The following is a 22,596-nucleotide window of genomic DNA, read 5'->3' on the forward strand; positions in this document are numbered from 1 at the left end:
AAGAGGGGCTCAGGGGGCACCTTCTTGCTCTCTACAACTACCTGAAAGGAGGGTGTAGCCAGGTGGGGGGGTTGGTCTCTTCTCCAAGGTAACAAGGGACAGGACAAGAAGAAATGGCCACAAGTTGCGCTAGGAAGGTTTAGATTGGATTATTGGGGAAAGTTTATTCACTGAAAAGATGGCCAGGTGTTGGAAGGGGGGCTGCTGAGGGCAGTGGTAGAGTCACATCCCTGGAAGTGTTAAAAGGCATGTGGATGTGGTGCTTAGGACAGGGTTAGTGCTGGAACCTGAAGTTGGACTTCATGATCTTAGATAGAGGTCATTTTCAACCTTAATGATTCCATGAGATATGGAGCTTTCCTCCTTTGTGTCCCTCCTGCTTAGTGACTGCAATGTCTGGTGATGAGCTAAACCCATTTTAGTACAAGGGTTTTAAGGTGTTTGGGGATTGAATACTGGTCTAGTCAGTTGTGTGGCTGTTCACGTTAGCGCAGTTGCAGTGTAGCTGAGTCTTGTTGAACTTCATGAGGTTCACGGGGGGCCCGCGGTCCCTCCATCCTGTCAGCAAGTTCAACAAGGCCAGCACAGGATACCTTACTGGTATAGGCTGTAGCAACCTCTCTCCATGGTTTAAGGCATCTGATGGAATGTCTGGGCAGGACATCTGCTTACTGTGAGACACGCTTAGAGCTGTTTTTATCTTGTAGAGTGGTTCCTATTTCACATTTTCTAATGAAAATTTGCCTAAAAGGGTCCATTTGTGCCCCTGAATTGTTAAAATGAGAAGAACCAAAGAAGCTGCATGTTATCTAATAACAACATGTTTTTCGGGCCGTCTTATGTATTTGCATTGAAACAGATGCAAAGGGAGGGTTGAAGGTGCAGGCCTTAGTGTGGAGTGTTTATGTAATAAATAGTTCTGTAACTGTTTCATAGAATCATAGAATATACTGAGTTGGAAGGAACCCATCAGACTGTCAAGTCCAACTCCTGGCCCTGCACAGGACACCCAGTATCCCTTGATGTGCCTGAGAGGTGTTATCCAATGCTTCTTGAACTCAGACATGCTTGGTGCTGGAACCAGTTCCCTGGGGAGCCTGTTCCAGTGCTCAGACACCCTCTGAAGGGAAGAACCTTTTCCTAATAACCAACCTAAACCTCCCCTGACACAACTTCGAGGCCGTTTCCTCTGGTCCTGTCAGTGGTCACAGAGAGCAGAGATTGATACTGCCTCTCCACTGTTCCTCCTGAGGAAGCTGCAGACCTTGATTGTGTCTCCCCTCAGTCTCCTCCAGGCTGAACAACCCAGGTGCCCTCAGCTGCTCCTCATACAGCTTCCCCTCCAGAACCCTTCCCCATGCCCATGGCCCTCCTTTGGACACTCTTTAATAGCTTAATGTCTTTTTCATGTTGAGGTGCCCAGACTGCCCCCAAAACTCGAGGTGAGGCCACTCCAGTGCGGAGTAGAGTGGACAATCACCTCCTCTGGACTGGCTGGTAATGCTGTTTTATTTTATTTAGTTTTAGTGTCTCTTCTTTCCCCAACACTTCCTGTCAGGTAAAGTGTGTGCTGCCTTTGCTGAGCAGACCAGAAGGGTGTGAAGCCCTAGAATTCCTCCTCCGTCTTTTCCTCCATCTGAGGAAAGGTCCAGCTGTAGCTCTTCCCACTGGCTGCACCCTGCCCTGTCAGTTGGTTAAGGGAGAGGTTCCTGCAGGTACGTGTTTCACAGTCGCACAGTGGAACACAGTCTAGTTGCCTGTCCTTCCCCATTTCAGTTGAAAGAAACAATTCCAGATGCTACAGTCTGTCTGAATCTCTCCCATGTCCTATTTTACCAGGAAAATGGCTTTGAATGCTAAACCTGACTCAGAGAAATAAGGAAAACTCAGTACTATCTACCAACAAACCAACAAATCCATGAAATGCATTATCTGGGAGGAGGGGGGAAAATGGGGCTCTGCATGTAACAGATTAGTGCTTACTGTAATCCCTGAGAAACAGCAAACAACTCCACACCTCGTTCTAGGTAGTCTCACACTTCCCCTGTGTGCAAATGGTCTGTTGCCAGGGCTGCAGTGGCACCTGACAGTGGCATATTTGCCTGTCTGCTGTGGAAGCCTGTCCCTGTGTGCTTTTGTCGCTCTGTGCTTTTGTCGCTCTGTGCTTTTGTCGCTCTGTGCTTTTGTCGCTCTGTGCTTTTGTCGCTCTGTGCTTTTGTCGCTCTGTGCTTTTGTCCCTCTGTGCTTTTGTCGCTCTGTGCTTTTGTCCCTCTGTCCTCTGAGCATCTTTAAATCCTTTTTTTTTTTTCCCCCTCTTTTCCCTGTTGTTGTCCATCCCCTCTCCTCTCCTCAGCACCCCATCAAGCCACTGCTTTGACTTCGAGGGGGAAATGCAGCATAAAAAGCTGCCTGTGCAGGTGTGGTTGGAGCTAGATGATCTTTAAGGGCCCTTCCAACCCAAGCCATCCTCTGATTCTGAAATAAAATGCAGGGTCGCCACTGAATCCATCCACTGGAATGTAATAACAAGTACAGCCGAGCAGAGCTGCTCCTCTAAGGAGCTGAAGAGCAGATATGAAGGGATAGGGTAAGAATGTTCTCGTAAAAGAAATGCCAGTACCAAAAACAGCACAAGAGGGGTTATAGGAACCAGTGGCCGGAGATGAAAATTTCCCTAGGGAATGCCAATTTGTCTACTAGCTAATATACAGTTAAAAGGCAAGAAAATTAAGGCAGATTAATGTTTTCTTGCTTTTTGCATAAATTACAAGCACCAGGTAAAATCCACTCTTTCAGATCTAGATCGTTCACTGTGTATACTGCAGAGATACTGAACTACTGCTTTTGAAATTTCTCGAAGGACAGTGTAGTCAAAGGTAATCCTATTAGCAGGAAAGGAAAGGATATTTTTGGGAAAAATCTCTTTCAAAACAGGCCTATAAGGTGTTGTCAAAGAGCATAGGAATGTTTCAGTATTCTGTCTCCCTTTGTAAGCCCTGAGAGAGAATTTATCCATTGGTAAATATGAATTACTCTTGGTCTCAGAATAAATCTCATTCAGAGATTTGTTGCTGTTTAAGCTGTTATAGAAAGGCTGTTCTGTTCTCTCATTGCCCTTTATTGGAACTGCAATATCCACACAAACTCTTGTGCATGTATTTTTGTTGTTACACTATAAATTTTTATCCTGTGTGAAAGGCAAGCCAACTGTCCAAATTGTGCTGTGGACTCTGTGAGCACAGCTTTGGTGGGTTCACCTTGGTGGTGTCACCTTGTGGGTTTTGTAAGAACCTTAAAAATATTTGCTGCAGAAAATAAGAAAACAGCTCAGAATGACACCTCCTCTTGTCCCCAGTACCTTGTTTTTAGATTGTGATGGCAACCTGTCGTGGTTTAGGGAATGGTACTCGCCATTTAGTGCCCCTCTGGACAGAATAACCTCCAGTCCTTGCCGTGGCTCCTCCTGGGCTACTGCAAAAATTAGCCTGTCCTGGCCAGAACCAGGACAGGGTTGTCAGGGCACTGTTTTGCAAGGGCACAGTCCCTTTCTGCCAAGGGAGTCACAGATCTGTGTGCTTCTCCTCGTGCACATGAACTGAGGATGTGCTCCCAAGGGAATGGATCTGTCCACACCATGCTGGCCTGCCAAGAAGTGGGTCATGTCCTGTTGGGGCTGCTGGGAAGTTCCCTCTCTCCCCTCTCTCCGTACTCTAGTGCTCTTGCCGTGTGGAACATGAGCTGGATGACAGAACCCTGCATGTCACCCTGTACAGTCAGCGTGGCTGAGGCTGGAGTCAAGAGCTGATCTGTGCTAAAACCTCATGTGCTCTGCTTGTGGCACTTTTTTGAAATCAGTACAGGCAAAGTTAGAAAGGAAAAAAAATCTTCTGCCAGTGCTTTCCATGCTACGCCAGGCAAGTGTTCTGTTTTTACAGCAAGTATCTTTCCAAGGATCACCCTCTTCAGGAGTGTTGAAAGTAGGTGCACCTGTGAAAAAATCTGAATTTTTTGTTTGGATGTTGCAAATAATCATAAAATCAGTAAGGTTGGAAGGAACCTTCAGGATTATCTAGTTCAGCCTCTGTTTAAGCAGGATCAGATACAGCATGTGTCCAGAACTGTGTCTAGTCAGGTTTGAATATCTCCATGAATGGAGATCTGGAGACTCCATAACCTCCTGACAGTTAAAAAAATCATAAAAATTATCCCAAAAATAAGTGATTCAGTGTGTGCCCATTGTCTCTTGTCACTGAGCACCACTGGAGAATAGTCTGGGCTCCCTCTTCTCCTTCTTTCCATCAGGGTATTATGCACATTGATAGATTTCCCTTGAGACCTCTTTACAGGCTGTCTCAACCTCTCCTCAAGTAAAAAATACTTCAGTCCTTAAAGCATCTTAGTGGCCCGCAGCGGGATTAACTCACGAAGTGTGTATCTTCCTTGTGCTGGGGAGCCCAGGAGTGGACCCAGCACTCCAGATGTGGCCTCACCGTGCTGAGCAGAGAGGAAGGATCATCTTGAGCTGCGGCAGCACTCCTTCTAGGACAAAGCTGCAAGGGCACATGGCTGGCTCATCTTCACTTGGTTGCCCCAGGACCCCCAGGGCCTTTCTGCAATGATGCTCTCCAGCTGGTCAGCTACTCTCTGTCACTTGTCTGAAGTGTGTGACACAGAGGAGAGGAGCGCAGGTGGAGGAGTGCTTCATAGCCCAAGTTCATGAGCGACTTCCCAGGAATAGTGCAAGTGCTGGATGGAAGAAGGAGGACAAGTGGCTTGCTATTCTCCACAAAGGAAAGAATGGCAATGGAACAGAGGCACTGCACCCCTGTTGGACCAGCGGGAGCAGCTATAGTGGATGTACTCCCAAGGAGAGTTATGTGCTGTTTACCTGAAAAGCTTTGCTAGGACTGGGTGCTGCAACTTTGGAAGGCTGGTCTCTTTGGGAAGTGAGGGCTGCCACACTCCCAGGGGAGCCTTCCCCCAAGAGTCTGGTCTTGGTGGCCTTGCATAGCCCTATATCTGAATATTTTATTTTATATATATGCCTGTATCTTTCCCCTATATACTGAATTGTGCGAGAAGAGGAAGATGGCAATGGATGGCAGTGCTAATGCCACTGTACAAATTCACCAGCTTCGAACCTGAGAGTTCATGTTTCTTAGGAATCTTGAGCAAGTGTTTCCTCCCAGGTGAGGAGGGTCCAGCCTTCCCTGGTGCTGCCTGAAGCAGCATTGGCCTGAGGTCTACTGTCTGCACTTCTTGAGATGTACATGGGTGTAAAAGCAAAGGGTTGGTTCTCCTCTCTGAGGGGCTGGGGCCATGAATCACCCTCGAAGCCATTGGTGGTTCCTCTGCTTACAGTTGCAAGGGGATGGTCAGGTTTCTTGGCTGAGTGGGAAAATCTGAGCTCTGCTGCAGACCTGCAGCTCCTTGGATCAGCTTGAGTGCAAGAAGGCTTTGCCATTCACAGAATCATAGAGTCTTAAGGTTGGAAAAGGCCTTTAAGGTCGAGGTCAACCATTCCCTCAGCACTGCCAGTATACCACCAAAGCATGTCCCCAAGCGCCACAGTCCTCCAGGATGGTGCACTGATGCCCCAGCCCCTGCTGCTCTCTTCTCTTTGGGACGGGTGACCTTTTGTGAGGTTGGAAGCTGCAGCAGAACTTGCCGAGAGCTTCTGGGCATAAAATTGAATTCACTGTGATCATAGTATTTAAACATTTTATGTGGCTTCACAGAGAGCAAATACATACCAAGGAAAGAAAGAAAAAGTCAACTTTTTTGGCCCTGCCATTCCTTGACAAATCAGAATATATCAAATATATCAGAATATATCAGAATATTTGTGCTACTGTTGGAAAAAACATACTGTTGCATGTACATGAAAAGGGGCAGAGGGGGTTGAATGTCTTTCTTGAAAGCAGACTCATTCTCCCAAAGCTGTAAAACCCCTGTTCTTGAGGAAATCACACCTGTTCTTGGAAAGTCCCTGACAACGGCATGTGTTTCCCAGGGCACCCTTCTGTGGGTGAGCCTTATGCTGTTTTGGTGGATTTTGAAGTATTCCAGCTGAGGGAGTACTGAGACCCTGCCTTTGTGTTTTGTTTTTTTATTTTCTTCTGGGGGCAGAAGAACATGAAGGGAAGTAGGTAAAATGTATCCAGCATTTCCAGGGATGGGACAAGCCACAGCCTTCTCTGGGAGAACCTGTGCCAGTGCCTCACCACCTCACAGGTCCAGAATTCTTTGTACACTCTAATCAAATGTTTCCTGTGTTAAGTTCAAAAGCTCTTCCTCCTTTTCCTTCCATTTCCCACTTCCATGCTTGGTGGAAGAACAGTATGAGGGTATCTCCAAATTTACTGAACACAGAGGTTGGTTGGCCTTTTGCTCACTGTAGTTGTGCAAGACTCCCAGAGAAAGGACAAATGTGCAAGCAACAGGAAGAAAGGATGGTGAGTGGTACCCCCTATATTCAAACAAAACTGTGCATCTGCAGTGTAATAAGAACAAGTTACTTTAAATGGAAAAAAAAAATAAAAAAAGGATGTTTTCTGCAGGACATGCTGATAGGAAATACATGGGGTTATTTACAATTTATTTTTTTTGATGAGAAATTTTTCACAGCCAGCAAGATGTACGTGAAAGCAGTATTTCAGTGTCCTGGACTAGTAATGGGTCTGACCTGATTTGCTGCCCCCCAGGGTGTTTGGAGCAGAATGGAGGTGATAGAAGAGAGGTACTAAACGAAATTCATCAGCAGAATAAAGCAGAGGCCACATGGTTGTCCTGCTGTCCTCCAGCACTACTTCTTGTGGGTGTTCCTCCCCTAAAACGGGGCTGGATGGGACTTAGAGCAACCTGGTGTAGTGGAGGGTGTACCTGCCCATGGCAGGGAGGTTGGAACTAGGTGGTCTTTGAGGGTCCCTTCTAACCCAACCCATTCTGTGATTCTCTGTGCTGTGAAATGGCAGTGCCGAGCACCTGGCTCAGATGGGGCATCCTGGAGTCCTTGTGGCACGTGTGATTCACAAATCTGAGTTCACTGCAGCGTGGTGCCTCTTTCAGCCTTGGTTATAAAAATAACCTTCCAGCTGCAAAAGTGGCACACGCTGGGCCACTTTGAGCATCCTCTGTGTGCCCGTCTGTGACTGACCCTTCAGAGGTCAGGCTGTGTGCTGGGGAGGGCTGCTGAGAGCATACAGTGGGAAAGATGAGGACACATAGAGTGGACGAGCCCTTGGGCAGAAGAGGAGAAGAAGGAGGTACTTTTGCCTTGTGGCAGGGGCCGAGTGTGCTTCAGACATTGCTTGGAAGGACAGACTTTCTCTATGGAACTGCCTTTCACAGACTGCTGTGCAGATTGTGACTTCCCAGTTCATCTCCTGAGGGGAAGTGCTCCCACATGTCATGTGTGCCCTTCTGCAGCTGACAAGAGCTGAGTCTCAGCTCTGCTGCGCATGGAGGCCTCGTGCCCATGCTGGAGCTGGTCGGAGCCTGGGGATGTTTACCAGGCCTGGCAGAGGCGTGACCTTGGTGTGAGGACACAAGTTACACTGCTCCCCTGGGTTTCCGATGGGAAGCCAGGCTTGGCAGTAGGCTTTGCTTTAAATAACCAGGGGATCTGGAGGGTTGGAGAATGCAGATCTCACATGATGTAGGAGGCCTTCTTCATCAGGGCAGGAGGGAAGCTTGTGTGCCGGTGTAACAATGTATACAAAAATAATGTAGCTTGTTTTGGAACATAAAAGGCAAATGCTGTATCCATGGTGAAACCTGCCCTGCCTCAACAGGAGCTGGCATCTTTTCCTCCAACACTGATTCCTGAGCCTGCTCAGGGTGTGGCAGGGCTTGGGCTGGATAAAACCTGAATGTGGTCTCTGTGCCCACATACAGGCTATCAAGCTGTCTCTTGGGGCTCCTCTAACAGCAAGAGAGCAAAGAGATTGGATACCCACTCCCTGTCTCTGTCCTTACCACCTCCAAGCCTTGGTCCCACTACTGACATGGGTTCCTCAGACACTTCTGCAGTCAATGCTTTCTGGAGCAGTGGAGCTGGAGGTCACTGACTGGGAGCTGTGGGTTGGGATGAGGGCAGGGAGCTGCCAGGTTGGCTCCCATGGAGCATCACCTCTACCAGAGGACATCTTGGCTGACTTTTTGCCTGGCCCATGTTGCCCCTCAGCTCTCTTCTGGGGAACACCTTCAGCTGCTGCACACTGACGTCTGTCAGGTCACACCACTGCGTGTGCCTCAGGAGACTGCAGTTACCATTTCCCAGGCCCTTTCACTGGACAAGGGCTGGCGGACAATTTACAAGTGACACTGTGTCATTCAGAAAAACAACCCAAAACCACACCCAATCCTCTGCTTTTGGATGTACTCTTTGCGACTTCTCTCGTGAACTCAGCCCACAACTGTAGGCATATGCTCGTTTTTGCTGCCGTTATACAACTGAGGCTAAAATTAACACATCTGTTGTTATTTAACTTCAATTTGCCAAAATATTATGTTTTGAGCAGCAACAGCTTTACTATTATGTATATCATCAGGGTTCTGGGAATAATAATTAATATTACATGTTGTTTCTTGATACCTCATACCCAAGGTGGAGCTTGGTGCTTTGCTGCAGCTGTGCAGGGGGGAGCAGATGCCTTGTGCTCGAAGGACTATTTGTCCACGTGGCACTGCATAGGTTATTGGATATTTCTGCTCATGGCCAAGTCCTCCAAGTAATGTAGTTTCCTGGAACTGTGAAACCTGTGTTTTCACCCTCTCAGTTGTGAAGTCAAATAGTTGAATCTTAGGGCATGGAAGCCTGTGGTGTTACAGCTTTAACCCAGTCCAGCTTCCTTCTGAATGCCTAGAATGTATAAAATGGGGATTTCTAAGGTAGGATTTATATATATACTTAGACTAAGGAGTCCCTTATGAAAAGCAGTCATATATATATATATGTATGAGTGCATATATATATTTAATTTTTTTTTTTTTTTAGTCTGAGTCCTTTACTAAAAAAAAACTCCAAGATTTTTGAATTAAGGAAGCTATCTTCAAAAACAAATCTGCTTCTCTGCCATGAAAGCAGGATGCTGAGGATTGCCAGGAGTAGTATCAAACGCTTGATCTGAGGGGGGAAAAAAGCTGTTGTGAGGTTTTTTGTAATCTGTTTATATTTGAGATGTCTTGTACTGCGCAGATCAGAGGGAAGAAAGAAAAAACACATTCTCTCTAAAAAGAATAATTGTCAAGTTTACAGTATGGAAATTACCCTCAGCTAATGTGCATGGGGCTTGCTTGCCTTTCCTGCACGCACAAGGTTTCAAAGGCAAGTGTTCTTAAATTACCTGTGGAATGGGCTGGAAAAGGGAACCCAAACCCTTCTGATTTCACAGGAAAATAATTAAAGTGAAGCTGTGGTCTGGCTTTGATCTCAAAGGTGCTTGCAAGCTAAATAAGAATAAAAGACTACCATGGGGACAGTCTGTGCTGTTAATTAACCAGACGAATTCTGCCTCCACTGTTCTCCAGTGGTTTTCCAGCGGTTTTGGCACTTGGCATCACAGCTCGACGTTGCCAAACACAACTTGGCACCTTCCAGCAGCAAAACAGCCTTCTGAGGGGCAAGTTGGGATATGGAAAATGGAGTGTCTGGGGAAGCAGGTGATGGAAAAGGCCAGGAATTGGCTGCTGACATGGGAGGGATCCAACTCCTTTTCCCCAGGCACCCCTTGGGAGATCTCCGGCTGCTGGCCTGGGTGCCGCCTGCCATCCCCAGCCAGCAGCAATATTGGGCTCTTGCCAAGAAAACAGCTTTTGTTTCCTTAAATATTCCACTACCATTTGGAGGGGGGTGAAAAACCCCCAAACTTGAATTGCTGTTATTACTAGAATTGGCCAGCTGGCTGAATTGCAGGGTTTTTTTAATTTTCATTAACAAATCCCGCCGGGCGCTGTTTTTCCAGTGAAGTCATGAGCATGTTTCCAGATGAGGGGCAGATCTTCCCAGCACTGCCATGGCTGAAATCTAGGCAGGCTGGGGCAGCCAGGGTGTCCTGTGCAGGCAGCCCTCTGGATATCATCAGGGTGCCATGTGCCACTTGGCCATAATTCATCCTTTTTTTCCCTGAAGCTGCAGAAATGTGGGGTGATGGGAGTGGTAGCTCAGAGTTGGTTATCGGTACAGGCAATTTGTTGTTTCGGCATCTGATTTGATGCCACAACAAACATGGTTTTATTTCTTGCTTTTTGGGTCTATTGACTGCAGGAATGTATTTTTTTTGGCATATGAAGAAGTGGAAGCTTCAGCTCTGTTCTCCGTGTCCTCTAGAAACTCAAAACATGGTGGTGATTGCTGGCTTTATGGAAAGGTGCCCCCAGCTCTAGCAGGCTTGTTCTGATCTTAAGGAATTACTAAAATATGATCCCGCTTTTGTTTAAATAATTCTAAAAGATTTGTAGCTTCAGAGAAGCCATCCTCAGTGAGTTGTTTGCAGAATTGCATTGAATTCCTTTCTTCTGTTTCTTTTGGGAAAAAGAAAGCTATTTTTTATTTTACAGGCTTAAGCATAAGCTCAAGTGAGAGGACTGATCTTTGGGGAGCTTGTTCCTCCATTGGCATTCTGGTATTCCCAGTACATTTCAGGAGAAAAGTTGACTAAAGTCAGTTTTATTTTAAACACCAGAGAAAAGATATAATTTTATAGCATCTGCAACAGATCACCAGTAAAAATATTTGTGATGTTATTTTATTTGGTATTGGATACCAGTGCTCAACAGCTGCTTTCCATACTGAATTTGGTAAATAGTAGTTACTAGCCTATTTTACAAGCTGTTACTGATCGACTGCTCCTTGCAGGGCTGTCCCAGGTATGTTTCAGAAATCATTCCCTGTGAGGGTGGTGAGGCCCTGGCACAGGTTGCCCAGAGAAGCTGTGGCTGCCCCATCCCTGGAAGTGTCCAAGGCCACGTTGGACAGGGCTTGGAGCAACCTGGGCTAGTGGAAGGTGTCCCTGCCCATGGCAGGGGGTTAGAACAAGATGGGCTTTAGGGTCCCTTCCAACCCAAACCATTCTAGGATTCTCTGCTGCTGATCTGATCTACTTGCTTGCTTCTTGTTTTTTAACTGACAGCAAGTCAGGTTTAATTCGTTTGGCTAAAAGTTGGAGGTGCAGTGTAGCCCGTGCAATGCCTGCAGCCTGCCTGACCTGCCAGCAAATTCAAAAGAATCGAGGGTTAAATGAAATCTGTTGTACGGGAGCCAGGCTCCATCTCATGTCTCTTCTCTTCTAGGTTTGAGAAGAAAAACAGGTTCTTTCCAAAAAGAAAAGATGAAGCTGAGGAAAGAAAGATGGCTGCAGAGTGAGTACGTCCAGTGAAGGCATGTCACACATCACAGAGCATGGCTCTGGTGGATCTCCCTGGTCATTGGTGTGGGTTAAGTGCTGGGAAGGGCTGATCTTCTCAGAAACCTTCACACCTGCTCCCCAGCAGTGGGGTTGAAGTCCCAGGTATTATTGCTCAGTGTTAAGCACCAGACCGACCATTGCCCCACATCTGTTTTTGATCTTTCCTCCACGTGTATATATCTGAGCTACATAAACTCCTTCTTTATCCAGATAGGACACTGTGCCCATGTAGATTTAGTGTATTTTTCTGTCTTTAAATAGCCCTGGTACGATAGGACGTGGCTGGTAGTGGAGGCTCCTTGTGGCCGAGGAGCCATGGATGTGGTAGGACAGCCTGCAGTAAGGGAGAACTCTGGGCACTGCTGGTTGTGTTACTGCTCTTTCCCATATGCTACAGGTCAGTGAACCCATTTACCAGACAGTCTGGCCTTTCTTGAGGCTGTGAAATATGAGCTAAACAAAACCAGCCCATGGCAGAAATGCTTCTGTTTCCTGTGGGAAGTGTCTGTATTTTTGCTTTGAGTGTTGCAGCGCAGTAAGAGACTATGCTGTCCTACCCAGTGTAGCAGAGGGATTCCTTGTGTCACCTGGAGGTGTTCTTGGGACAAGCTTTTCCCCTAACACCTTCTTGCCCAACAGAGTTGAAGGCAGACTGTGTTTGAGGCAGAGGGATATGGCTTTCTGCTACACCGTGTGCTCTGTGCGCCTGAGCTTAAGTCCATTCACCTGTGATTTCACCATTTGCAGAGAAAGTGTGTCTAGCTCCTCTTAGATAAAAAGCTGAGAATTTAACACTGTGTGTGTGAAGGAAACCTTCTCCCAAAAGCTTCACAGTGCCTTTGACATCTTCAACCCTTTGACACAAAGTATAGAGGGCTGTGCTAGTGAAGGTCAGCTGCTTTGGAAAAGCCCAGAAGCAAGATCCCTACACTCTCTTAATCCTGCCCTCCTGACACCCTTGTAGCATCCATCTTTCCCAAGATCATGTGTGTTATTTTGGCCCTGCTGTGGCCTGTTTCCCTCTCTCTTGTCTCTGAAATCACTAAGTTGAGGAAATACAAATGAAATACAGAGGCTTTGCTTTGAGAAGAACACCAACACCGTAAACTCTGGGCCAAATTAATCTCCCTTAGAAGATACTATGTGTTAGAAGTGCTTTACAGGCACAAAAGTACCTAAAACAAAATTTTTTTTTGTGGAGAAAGAACTCTTTGCCCCCCAAAAGAGAACCCAATTTGGACAGCTGAGGTTGTTACCACTGCATCTCTGTTTTCCTAAGTCTGAGTTTGTAGTTTCTTGTTGTCCCAGGGCTGCTCTTGTGACACTGGATGCCAAGACCCTGGGAACCAAAGTTCAGCCCAGTAGAGCAAATGCAAAACTTGGAGCTTTCTTCCATTCCAATAAGTAATCTTAGGAGAGACTAGAGAGGGGAAAAAACTTATGTAATGCTTCAGACATTAGAAGTATGCGCTTTTAAAAATATATATATTGCATGGCTCCTCAGACGAACAAGACTTCATAGGAAAAGAATTTGGGATGTTTGTGCAGAATCAGGTGTCTGAAAATTTTAAGCACATACTGTTTATGAAAGTAGTCAGCTTCATAAAGCCAGACCAAAAAAAGAAGTGATGCAGAACAGAAAGCTGTGTTCTTGGCAGGGATTGCTGCGAGGAGAAGCGTTTCCAATCCAGATTTGTCACAAACATCCATGTACAGCAGAATTGCAGTTCATGAAAAACTGTTGCTCTTCAACTCAGCCGAGTTGGAGAGCAAACAAGGCAGAGGTATTAAAGGAGCCAGCAGCCAGCCAGTGAATTTGAGTTCTGCTTCCTTGAGATTGTGGGAGCAGGATTAGACCTGAGATTGTGGTCTGTAAGTGGGACTGGCTGCTTTTTTGCTCCCACCAAAATACTTCTGTGGCCATGCTGCCTTGGAAGCTGTTGGCCTGCCTGTGCTACCAGCTTGGCCCCACAGCTTCTGGCACTCTGTCATATCCACACATGGAGTTTTTAGCTCAGCACTGAGGCTCATCCTTGCAGTTGTCCAAGGGACTTCTGGGTCAGGTTGGGGCATCTTGGAATTCAGCTGGAAGCTTGTATGAGTCCCGGGCTTTTGTGGGCTGTCCTAAAGGGCATGTTCTGCTGGAACTTGCCCTGGCAACTGCTGGCTCTGTGAAGCTTGGACAGCTGTGGGACTTACAACTACACCAGGGAGCCTCAAGGACTGAGGCAGAAGCCTGTGGGCTTTCAAAGCCCACCTCCCATGGCTGAAGGGGAGACTGATATAACATTTGTGGAGCTTTCTGTGCCCACAACCATGTCAGAGCTGCTGCAGGGAGACTGGGAAACGTGGTTCTGAGGAAGAGCCATCTGTCTCTGCCACTTAATGCAGTGCTTTTCGAAGGGTCCAGTTTATCCAGCATCTGGTGGCTTGCACTCCACTACGAGTCATGAAGGTGAGACCTTGGCTCGCTCCAAACTAAGTAAACAACTGAAATTAAGTCCATCTTTTCTGCCTGTGCTAGGAGACCACTGTTTGGTCCCAGCAGCAAAGCAGAGATGGGGCTGTGCCTGTTTAAGGCCAGATATGGAGCTGACTGTACTTGGTTTGTCCCTTCCCCTCTTGTTTCTCTCACCCAGTTCCATGCAAGGTCAGCGTGGGTTTTTTTGCCACACCAGGGCTCCTGTGCTGTGTTGCTGTGAGCGATGAACAGTGTAAGGGATGGGAGCAGTTCAGACAAAATCAGTGTGGGAATATCATTTCCCGTTGCACTGTCAGAAGAGATGTATATAGTTATAAGCAAACACAACCTGTAAGGGGGGAATGACCCAGCTGCATTATTTTTGATCTTTCCCTGGTTTAGGTCACTTCTGGCCTATTGTTCCTCTAGGTGGTTAAGCAGTCTATTAATTTCTTAGCTCAAGGCTTATCTCCTGCAGACACTTCTCCTTCCTTCAGTAGTGCCTTATTTCTGATTCAGAAATAGAAAGTGTGAAGATAATGAAGCAGAAGCAAAAAGCCGAAGCGAAGCGAAAAGCAACACCTGTGGTGGGAGACATGCAGCCCTTGATGGAAGCCCTACCTGAGCTCTCTGACCTGACCACAGGTGGCAGGGGCAGGAAGCCAGTCAAGAGGTACGTACCATTTTGGGGATGGGCTGTGTATTTCCCTTCTTTCTGCGGGATGAAGTGTCCTTCAGCTCAGCTTGTAGCTACAAGCTTCTAATTCTTCAAGGAGCATTTTTTTCTTGGTTTTTTTTTTTCCTATATGCCACCATTTATTCAGCCTGCCCTCTCTTTCAATGGGAATGAACAGCAGAAGTACAAGCAAAACTTCAAATCTTGCAGAGAACAGACAGTTGGTTGGCTGGAGTTTGGGGCCGGGGCTTACCTGAGCCTGAGTGGGTGGCTTTGCCCCCTTTCTGTCACGGTGTGATCTTTTCCAGTATGAGAATTAGAGGACATCAAATATATGTAGTGAGTAACAGGTTCAGTACAAGCAGGAGGCTTGCTGCTTTGCACAGCTCCTTGCCGCAGGTTGTCAGGGCTGAAGGAAGCCTGTGTGTTCAGGTGGGACCTGACAAATCCAGTGAGAACAGCTCCGTGGAGGGCTTGCTGCATGTCTATAAAGTGCAGCTGGTGCTAGGTCTCTGAGCAGCAAAGAGTGGAGAGGATGTGGCTGTACACTTGCCTTGATCTTAGAATCACAGACTGGTTTGGGTTGGAAGGGACCTTAAAGCCCATCTCGTTCCAAACCCTTGCCATTGTCAGGGACACCTTTCACTAGAGCAGGTTGTTCTATGCCCTCTCCAACCTGGCCTGAGACACTTCCAGGGATGGGGCAGCCACAGCATCTCTGAGCAACCTGTGCCAGGGCCTCACCACCCTTACAGGGAAGAATTTGTTATCAGAATCACAGAATATGCTGAGTTGGAAGGTACCCATCAGAATCATGAAGTCCAACTCTTGCCCTGCACAGGACACCCCAGCAATATCCAATCTATAACTGCTCTCTTGTCAGCGGGAAGCCATTCCCCCTTTGTCCTGTCACTCCAGACCCTTGTCCAGGATCCCTCTCCAGCTCTCTTGGAGCCATTTTAGAAACTGAAAGGGGCTCTAAGGTCTCCCCAGAGCCTTCTCTTCTCCAGTCAGAATTCCTCCAGTCTTATCCCTCTCTGGCCACCTGCTGCAGGCCAAAATACTCCTCCCAGCAACTGCAATGACCTCCTCTTCTGTAGTGCCCTTCATAGCAGAGGGTGTGTGGCACACCTGGAAGTGTTTGGTGATCTTGCACGAATCTCCAGCCTTGGAGATGTGCTGTCAGCTCCCTCCCTCCCCCAGACCTCCTGTGGGGGTGTGGAATCCCTAGTCTGTCCTTTTGGAAGCCTGAGTCAGCACAGTGGAGGTGGGAGTTTGACACTGGGTGATGTCAGCCAGATTTGCCTGTGACATGCCAACCCAAAAGCAGCCCCCCCTCAGTAATGGCATGGAGGAGCTACAGGGTCTTCTTCCCCTTGCTGGCTTCTGGCTTCCTGGATGTGTGTGCAGAAGTGTTTGAAATAATCAGAGGAGGCTTTTACAGGATTTGAATCATTGCAGAAAGGAAGGGTAATACTCTGGTGATTTGTCATCATTATTAATAAAAGATTAGATTCTCCAAGAATTTGATCTCCTGCAGGGTAAAGGCGCATTACAGGGAGGTTTTTATTCTGTTTTATAATGAATGAAGGCAATGAAGTGTAATGAATCTGGGCTGCTAACGTGGTCCAAGAGAACAGGCAATGTGCTGGTGGTTTTGGAAGGAAGTCCAGCCTGGGATGTACTCTAGAATAGCTTTCCTTTAGGCTTTGTCACCCTCTGCAGAGCTGCTCATTTCTGAAGGGGCTGCCATGGCGACTTGGTGGCACACACGGGTTTGGCAAGCCCTGCTCTGGTGACCATGGGTTGCCATCCAACTTGAGAAGGGATTTCCCTGAGCTTCTGTGAGCATTCCAGGCAAACTGGGACAAGAAATTGTTCCTGTGCTGAGCTGTTAAGAATGGGGGGAGGGAGAGGAGAGGAAAATGAGCAGGAGCTGATTGAGTAGAGAGGGGTGATGGAAGTGAGTAAGATGAATGAATATGAGGCAAGTGAGTAGGAGGGAAGGAAGAATGGGGGGAAAAAGGCAAAATAACAGGATGGAGGGTAGCATGTCAGAGAGGGAAATAGGAAGAGGATGTCACTGTAACACTGCCAGCAAGAGACCAGGTCCTGCTGTCTTGAAGAGAAGGCGAGGAACTGTTGTGTTTCCTAACCTTTGGGGCAGATCTGGTGAGGAAGGTTCTAGCTGCCAGCACCCACCAGTATGGGAAGATTCCTCCTTGAGGAATCTGCCCTGACAGAGGGGGGCAGCCCCTTGGGCTGTTGCTGGGGCTCAGCCTCAGGGCAAATAGGAGAGGAGCTACCCCATGGAGGCAGACCCTCTTCCCAACTTGTTTCTCCTATTAACTTTTATGTCTGTGTAGTGCTGAAGAATGGAAGTTTCTTCTTCTTTCCTTAATGTCCAGTTCTACCAGCAACTCCCCTTATGCACTTCAAGTCCCAAAAGCAATCGCTGCCCTTCCTGTGTGTCCCTTGCTGGGGCTCAGCGCTGCCTTTGTGGTAAATCTCTGCTGCTGCTTAGCATTGGGCATCCTGTGGGATGGGATTACACCTCTGGTCTCTTTGGACTTTGCCCAGGAGTCAGGATTGGGTTACAGAGAGTGCAGATCCATACCTGCTGCTGTGCTTCCGCTGCACACAGTGCACTATCCTGCATTCCAACGTATTATATCCCAGTGGTCCCACTGCGGGATCCAGAGCAGGGCTGGCAGTATCCCATGGATGCTTCTTGCTGAGTGTACATAGCACTGTCTGTAAGGGATGGCTGCCGAGGCTGGGGCTCTGCAGTGTCAGTAGGGAACGTGAGCCGTGCAGAGGTGACATGTGTGGCAGTGAGAGGAATTTCAATGGCATCTTTTCTCTAAGCAATGGGATCGGTTTGACCTGGAGGTCAGTGATAAGCAGAAAGTGATCTGGGCATGGACAGCTAATGACCAGTTCTGGAACTAAGCAATCCGGTTTTTCTGCAATGCCTCCTGCTCTGTCAGTCTGTGCCAGAAGGAGTTTGCATTTCCATGCAGTGCCTGGCTGTGAAATAACTGCCTTTCAGGACAATTTCCATGCAGGACAATTACGTGTCCTCTCTGGGAAGGTAGATGCAGAATTCCTGGACTGCTTCCATCTCCACAGCCATTTCTAAATCGCTGCTCTTCTCTAACACCGCTCACTTGTTTTGTTTCTTCTCTCCACAGCCATATAGCAAAGGCAGAACCATCAGACTTCTGTCTGATGAAACAAGCTCAGAAACATCGGCTCCTGTAAGTACCCAGTTACCAGTGTCCAGTCCTTGCTGAGCCTTACAGAATGGCTGAGACTGGAAGAGACCCCTGGGGGTCATGGGAAGGGACCCCTGGTCCAACCAGCAAGGTCACCTAGAACTGGTTGCTCAGGACCATGGCTTTTGAATATCAATAAGGATGGAGAGTTTAAATGCTTTTGAATGATTCCTGGGCTTAGTCTGGCAACTCTTTATTCCTCTGTGTAATCTGTTGGATAGTTTATACTGCCACTAGGCATCAAGAACTTCATTTTCACTCAGCACAGCTCTCCTGGGGCTACGCACTGTGATCTGGCACTGTTTGCTTTCATGTTTCCAGGATTTCTGTCAGTTCTGAGCCATTCAACTTCAAACTGAGGCTGAACAGTCAGGCTACAGATCTCCATCACACTCCATGAATACCCGTCTCTGTCAGAAATTGGCCACTGTTGGTGCTGGGATGCCTTCCTTGCTCAGTTCTGCCTTTCTTTACTTTTTGGTGGTCTGGGAAATCTGTGCTTCTTGGGAGGGAAATAGCTTGGAGGAAGGTCTTGAGGTTTGTTTCCCAGGATATTGGTTAGGGTAGGAGGTTCCCTAAGACTCACCATATTGCCCCATCTGCCACAACCCAAGCTTCAGGTTTGGCTCCTCTCTTCCCTCTGCCAGGGGCAGGGCTGGCATTGAAGGGAAGGCCCATACTTGGGAGGGGAGTAGCTGAATGCCAACAACTGTGTGTCTGGCAAGCCTGTGGAGAGCCTGGCAGCCTGAGGGAGATGGGGATGCTGCAATGAATGTGGCTGTGTGAAAACTCACAGGTTTTCTTTTACACTCCTGCTCTGTTCTTGTTTTTCCCTGGGTGCTTGCTTTTTAAGACAAGACCATTTCCACAGCAAGCAGCTGCTCTTCCCATGGCATCTAACTAGTGTTGCACATAGGATTACCAAGCCTCAGTGTTCAGCAATAAAAGTCAGTAGATGAGCTTTCAGAAGAGAATCTGATTTCGTGCTGGTGCAGTCTGAAGTAATTTTCATTCCTGGTGATTTACCAGATACCCACAGTCCCTTGATCTACTAGGGAAAAGTTCTGAAATAATAATTTCCAAGTGATGCTGGGCACTAACAAGATTGTTTCTGTCTCTGTGGCATGAGATCAAGCCTCTGGCTCCCATGAAGCTGGCAGCAATTTGAGCTTTGCCCTTGGCTAAATTAGGTTTATTTCTTGCACTGTCTCTTTCTGAGATTTACACCCAGGATCACTCTGTCTCAACAGAAATCCACTGCTTTATGAGTTTGGTCCTTATCTGCTGAGTTTCTTTTGCGTGAGGCACTTAGAGAATTTGCGTGTTGTTTTTCTTTCCTCAGAGAGGAGGAAGTGGCTCGGTTTCATGAGGTTATCACCGATCCCCAGTACAGAGCCAACCCCCTCATGGCCATCAGCAACCACCTCTCCAAGAGGCTGAGGCTGGGGGAAGAAGGGCATTCCCTCTAGAGTGTCAGCTGGGACCAGAGCAGCGCACCAGGGTGCAAAGTCTCTGGGCTGCGAAGGAGCACATCTCTGACATGACCTCTCAACCACTTCAGTCCTTGGAAGCAGTTCAGCAGATAATTAAATCCAACAGCCCTGGTTTCTGTCTGCAAGAATAACACAGCTCTCTCCTGATAGGGGCAGCTGCCCCTTTGCAGGCAGTCTGCACGGAGCAGGGTGTTCTGTGGGATCTTTGTACAGGCATTAATCTCAAGTGTCTTGATACATTTGCTCTTCTTGTGAGCAGGCACAATTTCTGAAATTGTGCCAATGACCATGCATCTGTTTTCTGTCATTTCCCTCCCCTTCCTGACAACTCTGAAAAGAGATTCCCAAGCGCTGTGTTGGAGTGGGTCAGGACTCCAAGCCCAGGAGACTGTTGGAGATCTGTCAGGATGAATGCTGCTGTTCACAGACATTGTTTTATGTGAGAAATTTAGCTTTGGAATAAACACACTTTCGTACAGCACTGAGTTTGGCTCCTGTTTTGGTAAATAGGAATTGAAATATGAGCTTACTTTCATCGCTGGAAAAACGACTTAAAGCAATTGTTTTTTCCTTGTGCACAGTGAATCAAGAGACTGCTACTGCCTCACACAACACAAGCAATGAGAAATCTCTGCAGATCACGTCTACCTCATGGACTTGCCTTCTCTTGGCCTTAAAAGCATGTGCTTCCCATGGGTGATGCTCACCCCTTTTGGCCTTTCTGTTCCCTGTTTGGCCTGCCCTATAGGAAGTGTCCCAAAATGTGTCCTGGCTGCAGGCTGTGAACTTCAGCCGGTCTCTTGCATGTCTGGGGCTGGGAACCTCTGCAGCGGGGGAAGGCCTCTCCTTCCTCCGAACACCAATGTTCACAAAACCCTAGGAAATTTTCATGGGGCACAGCTGAAGGCAGGGCCATCCCTTACTGGAGATGATCCCAGTTTGGCACACAAAAATATCAGTGCTATCTCTTGAACATAAAAAAAAGTTTACTGATGCTTCTTAACTTTGGGAAAGCAACCTGCTGCAACTGACTCTGACCCAAGTGAATGCCTAAAACCACCTGCAATGGGAGTGGCTGGCACCTTGATCATACTGATCTCCTGCCACACTGGTAATGCTGCTGTTTTTCTCTCTTTAAGCTGGACTGTTGAACGAAGGCAGTTTGCCTGATGCCACTTGGCTCTGGCAGTGCAGACACTGTCACTGATGCTGCCTGTTAGAGAAGTGTCACCGTGACAGCCCTGCTGCCCCAGGGCCTGGCTGGAGCTTCCTGCTGGCGGAGGCCATGGAGAGATGCTGACTGTGTCCTGTCCTCCAGCCTGTTGCTTTCGGGCTGGCTGGTCCCAGCTGCAGCCATCCTTGTGCTTAAATGGGGAGAAGGTGGGAGATGAAGAAGGTGAAGACATCCAAGAATTGAGATTGTTCAGCCTGGAGAAGGGAAAGCTCTGGGGAGACCTTAGAGCCCTCCCCTCTACCATTACCTAAAGGGTCTCCAAGAGAGCTGGAGAGGGACTTTGGACAAGGGCCTGGAGTGACAGGACAAGTGGGAATGGCTTCCCACTGCCAGAGGGCAGGGTTGGATGGGATAGTGGGAAGACATTCTTCCCTGTGAGGGTAGGGAGGCCCTGGCACAGGTTGCCCAGAGAAGCTGTGGCTGCTCCATCCCTGGAAGTGTCCAAGGCCAGGTTGGACGGGGCTTGGAGCAATCTGGGCTAGTGGAAGGTGTTTCTGCCCAAGGCAGGGAGTTGGAACAAGATGGTCTTTTAGGTTCTTCCCAACCCAAACCATTGTATAATTCTCGTATTCCATGATTCTAAGTACAGAGGAGGATGAAGGCTGCTCCTCTTGTTAGTGAACTGGGCTCTCAGGTGGATAGAGAAGTGTGTGTGCAGGGCAGGAGGCACAGGAGGCAGCTGGCATGGCATGTTCTTCCCAGGAACTTGTCCCTAGGGAAAAAAAGTGAATCTGAAAGACCATCAATCCCTGCCTTCCCAGGCTACTTAGTTTTCTTTTTTCAGGTGGTTCCAAGTAACTGAAGAGTTGGAGCAACGCTTGGATGGCCTGGATTGAAATGTTAAGGAAAATCCTCAGCTGGCAGCAGGGCTGGTTATAGGTATGTGCTAGGGTAGGTTTTGCTGTGGGTCATGTGCCAAGAGATAGCCTTCTACCTTGTTGTAGTTTAGGAATGGTACTCCCCAATTTAGTGCCCCAACAGAGACTCTCGCAAAGCAGACACTGCTCTCTCGCTCTCCCTTTCCCTCCCCCTTCCCACTCTGGCGGGGTGGAGTTGAGACTTGGAGGACAAAAGTGAAGATCTCAGAAACTTCCTCTTCCGTGTTCCCCCATAGGGTGATGTCATGGATGTGCTCTCAAGTGTTCTGGAGCCTCATCCTTCTCCAGTGCAGTCTGGAGCAGTCCATGGTAAATAGTGGGACTGTGTTTCCACCCTTGAGGCAGTCAGTTCCAGGTGTACTGCACACCTCTCCAGGTGTACTGCACACCTCTCCAGGTGAAAGCAAACCGTGGCCTGCATTCTGCTGCCAAAGGAATGGAGAAAAACACATTACCAATATCGATGGTGGCGCCACTTGGCTGCCCTGGACTCCAGTCCGTACCATCTGGTCTGTCCATCAGTACCTGTTGTTCTACAACCTCAGCAGTCCCACAGCAGAAGGATCCTCTGAGAAACCAGGTGAGGTATTCTGCTGTCTGATTTCCTCTGTCTCCACAGCAGCTATCCCCAAAGCCTTTTGTGTCCTTGAAATACCCTCTCCTGGGAGTATATGCCAAGGATAAACGGGGCCTCTGGGCCAGTCACAAGGGGATATTTCTGCCCTTTGTTCCTGGTCAGGCTCACTTCAGCTTCCAGAACAGTCAGCTGCTGGGATCCCCCTGTCAGCCCAGAAATAGAGATGGATTCTGCCCCTACATATCTTGATGGCATCAGGGTACATTGTGCTCTGGCATAAACTAAAGCCTTATACTCCTGTGGGTCCAATGTGCCATCAGATCCACACAGTCCAAAAATCCACTCATGACTACCCACCCTTTCTAAGAGCCCCTGCTGTTTGGGGCTGGAAAGGAGATTTCTGTGTACAAAACCAGCTCCAAGCACTTTGGAGCCCAAATAGCATTGCTGGGGTGAAGGGCTCTGTGTGTGTAGCTCTTTCCAGGACAGCAGCAAGGCAGGGGCTGTCCCCACCTCTCAGGCTGCACATGAACTGGTTACAGCCAGAGCTGGACACTGGAAATTTGGGCACCAGTAGTGCAGACATCCAGC

General features: G+C 48.0%; 1 protein-coding gene across 5 annotated transcripts in view; it reads left to right on the forward strand.

The window, feature by feature from the left end:
* Positions 1-22,596, forward strand: part of FAM207A (family with sequence similarity 207 member A) — a 55,727-nt gene that overhangs the window by 24,113 nt on the left and 9,018 nt on the right. For 3 of the 5 annotated variants that reach the window (XM_032692826.1, XM_032692824.1, XM_032692827.1), the window contains exons 3-5: positions 14,389-14,542; positions 17,740-17,805; positions 19,166-19,797. In XM_032692826.1, coding sequence (XP_032548717.1) covers positions 14,389-14,542; positions 17,740-17,805; positions 19,166-19,292 — 347 coding nt within the window. In that variant the 3' untranslated portion in view covers positions 19,293-19,797. Of the gene's footprint in view, positions 1-11,292; positions 11,362-14,388; positions 14,543-17,739; positions 17,806-19,165; positions 19,798-22,596 lie in introns of those variants that run through there. The other 2 variants (XM_032692828.1, XM_032692825.1) reach the window with 2 other exon arrangements.

The sequence above is a fragment of the Chiroxiphia lanceolata genome, chromosome 7, assembly GCF_009829145.1.
Source record: "Chiroxiphia lanceolata isolate bChiLan1 chromosome 7, bChiLan1.pri, whole genome shotgun sequence".
NCBI classification, from domain to species: Eukaryota; Metazoa; Chordata; class Aves; order Passeriformes; family Pipridae; genus Chiroxiphia; species Chiroxiphia lanceolata.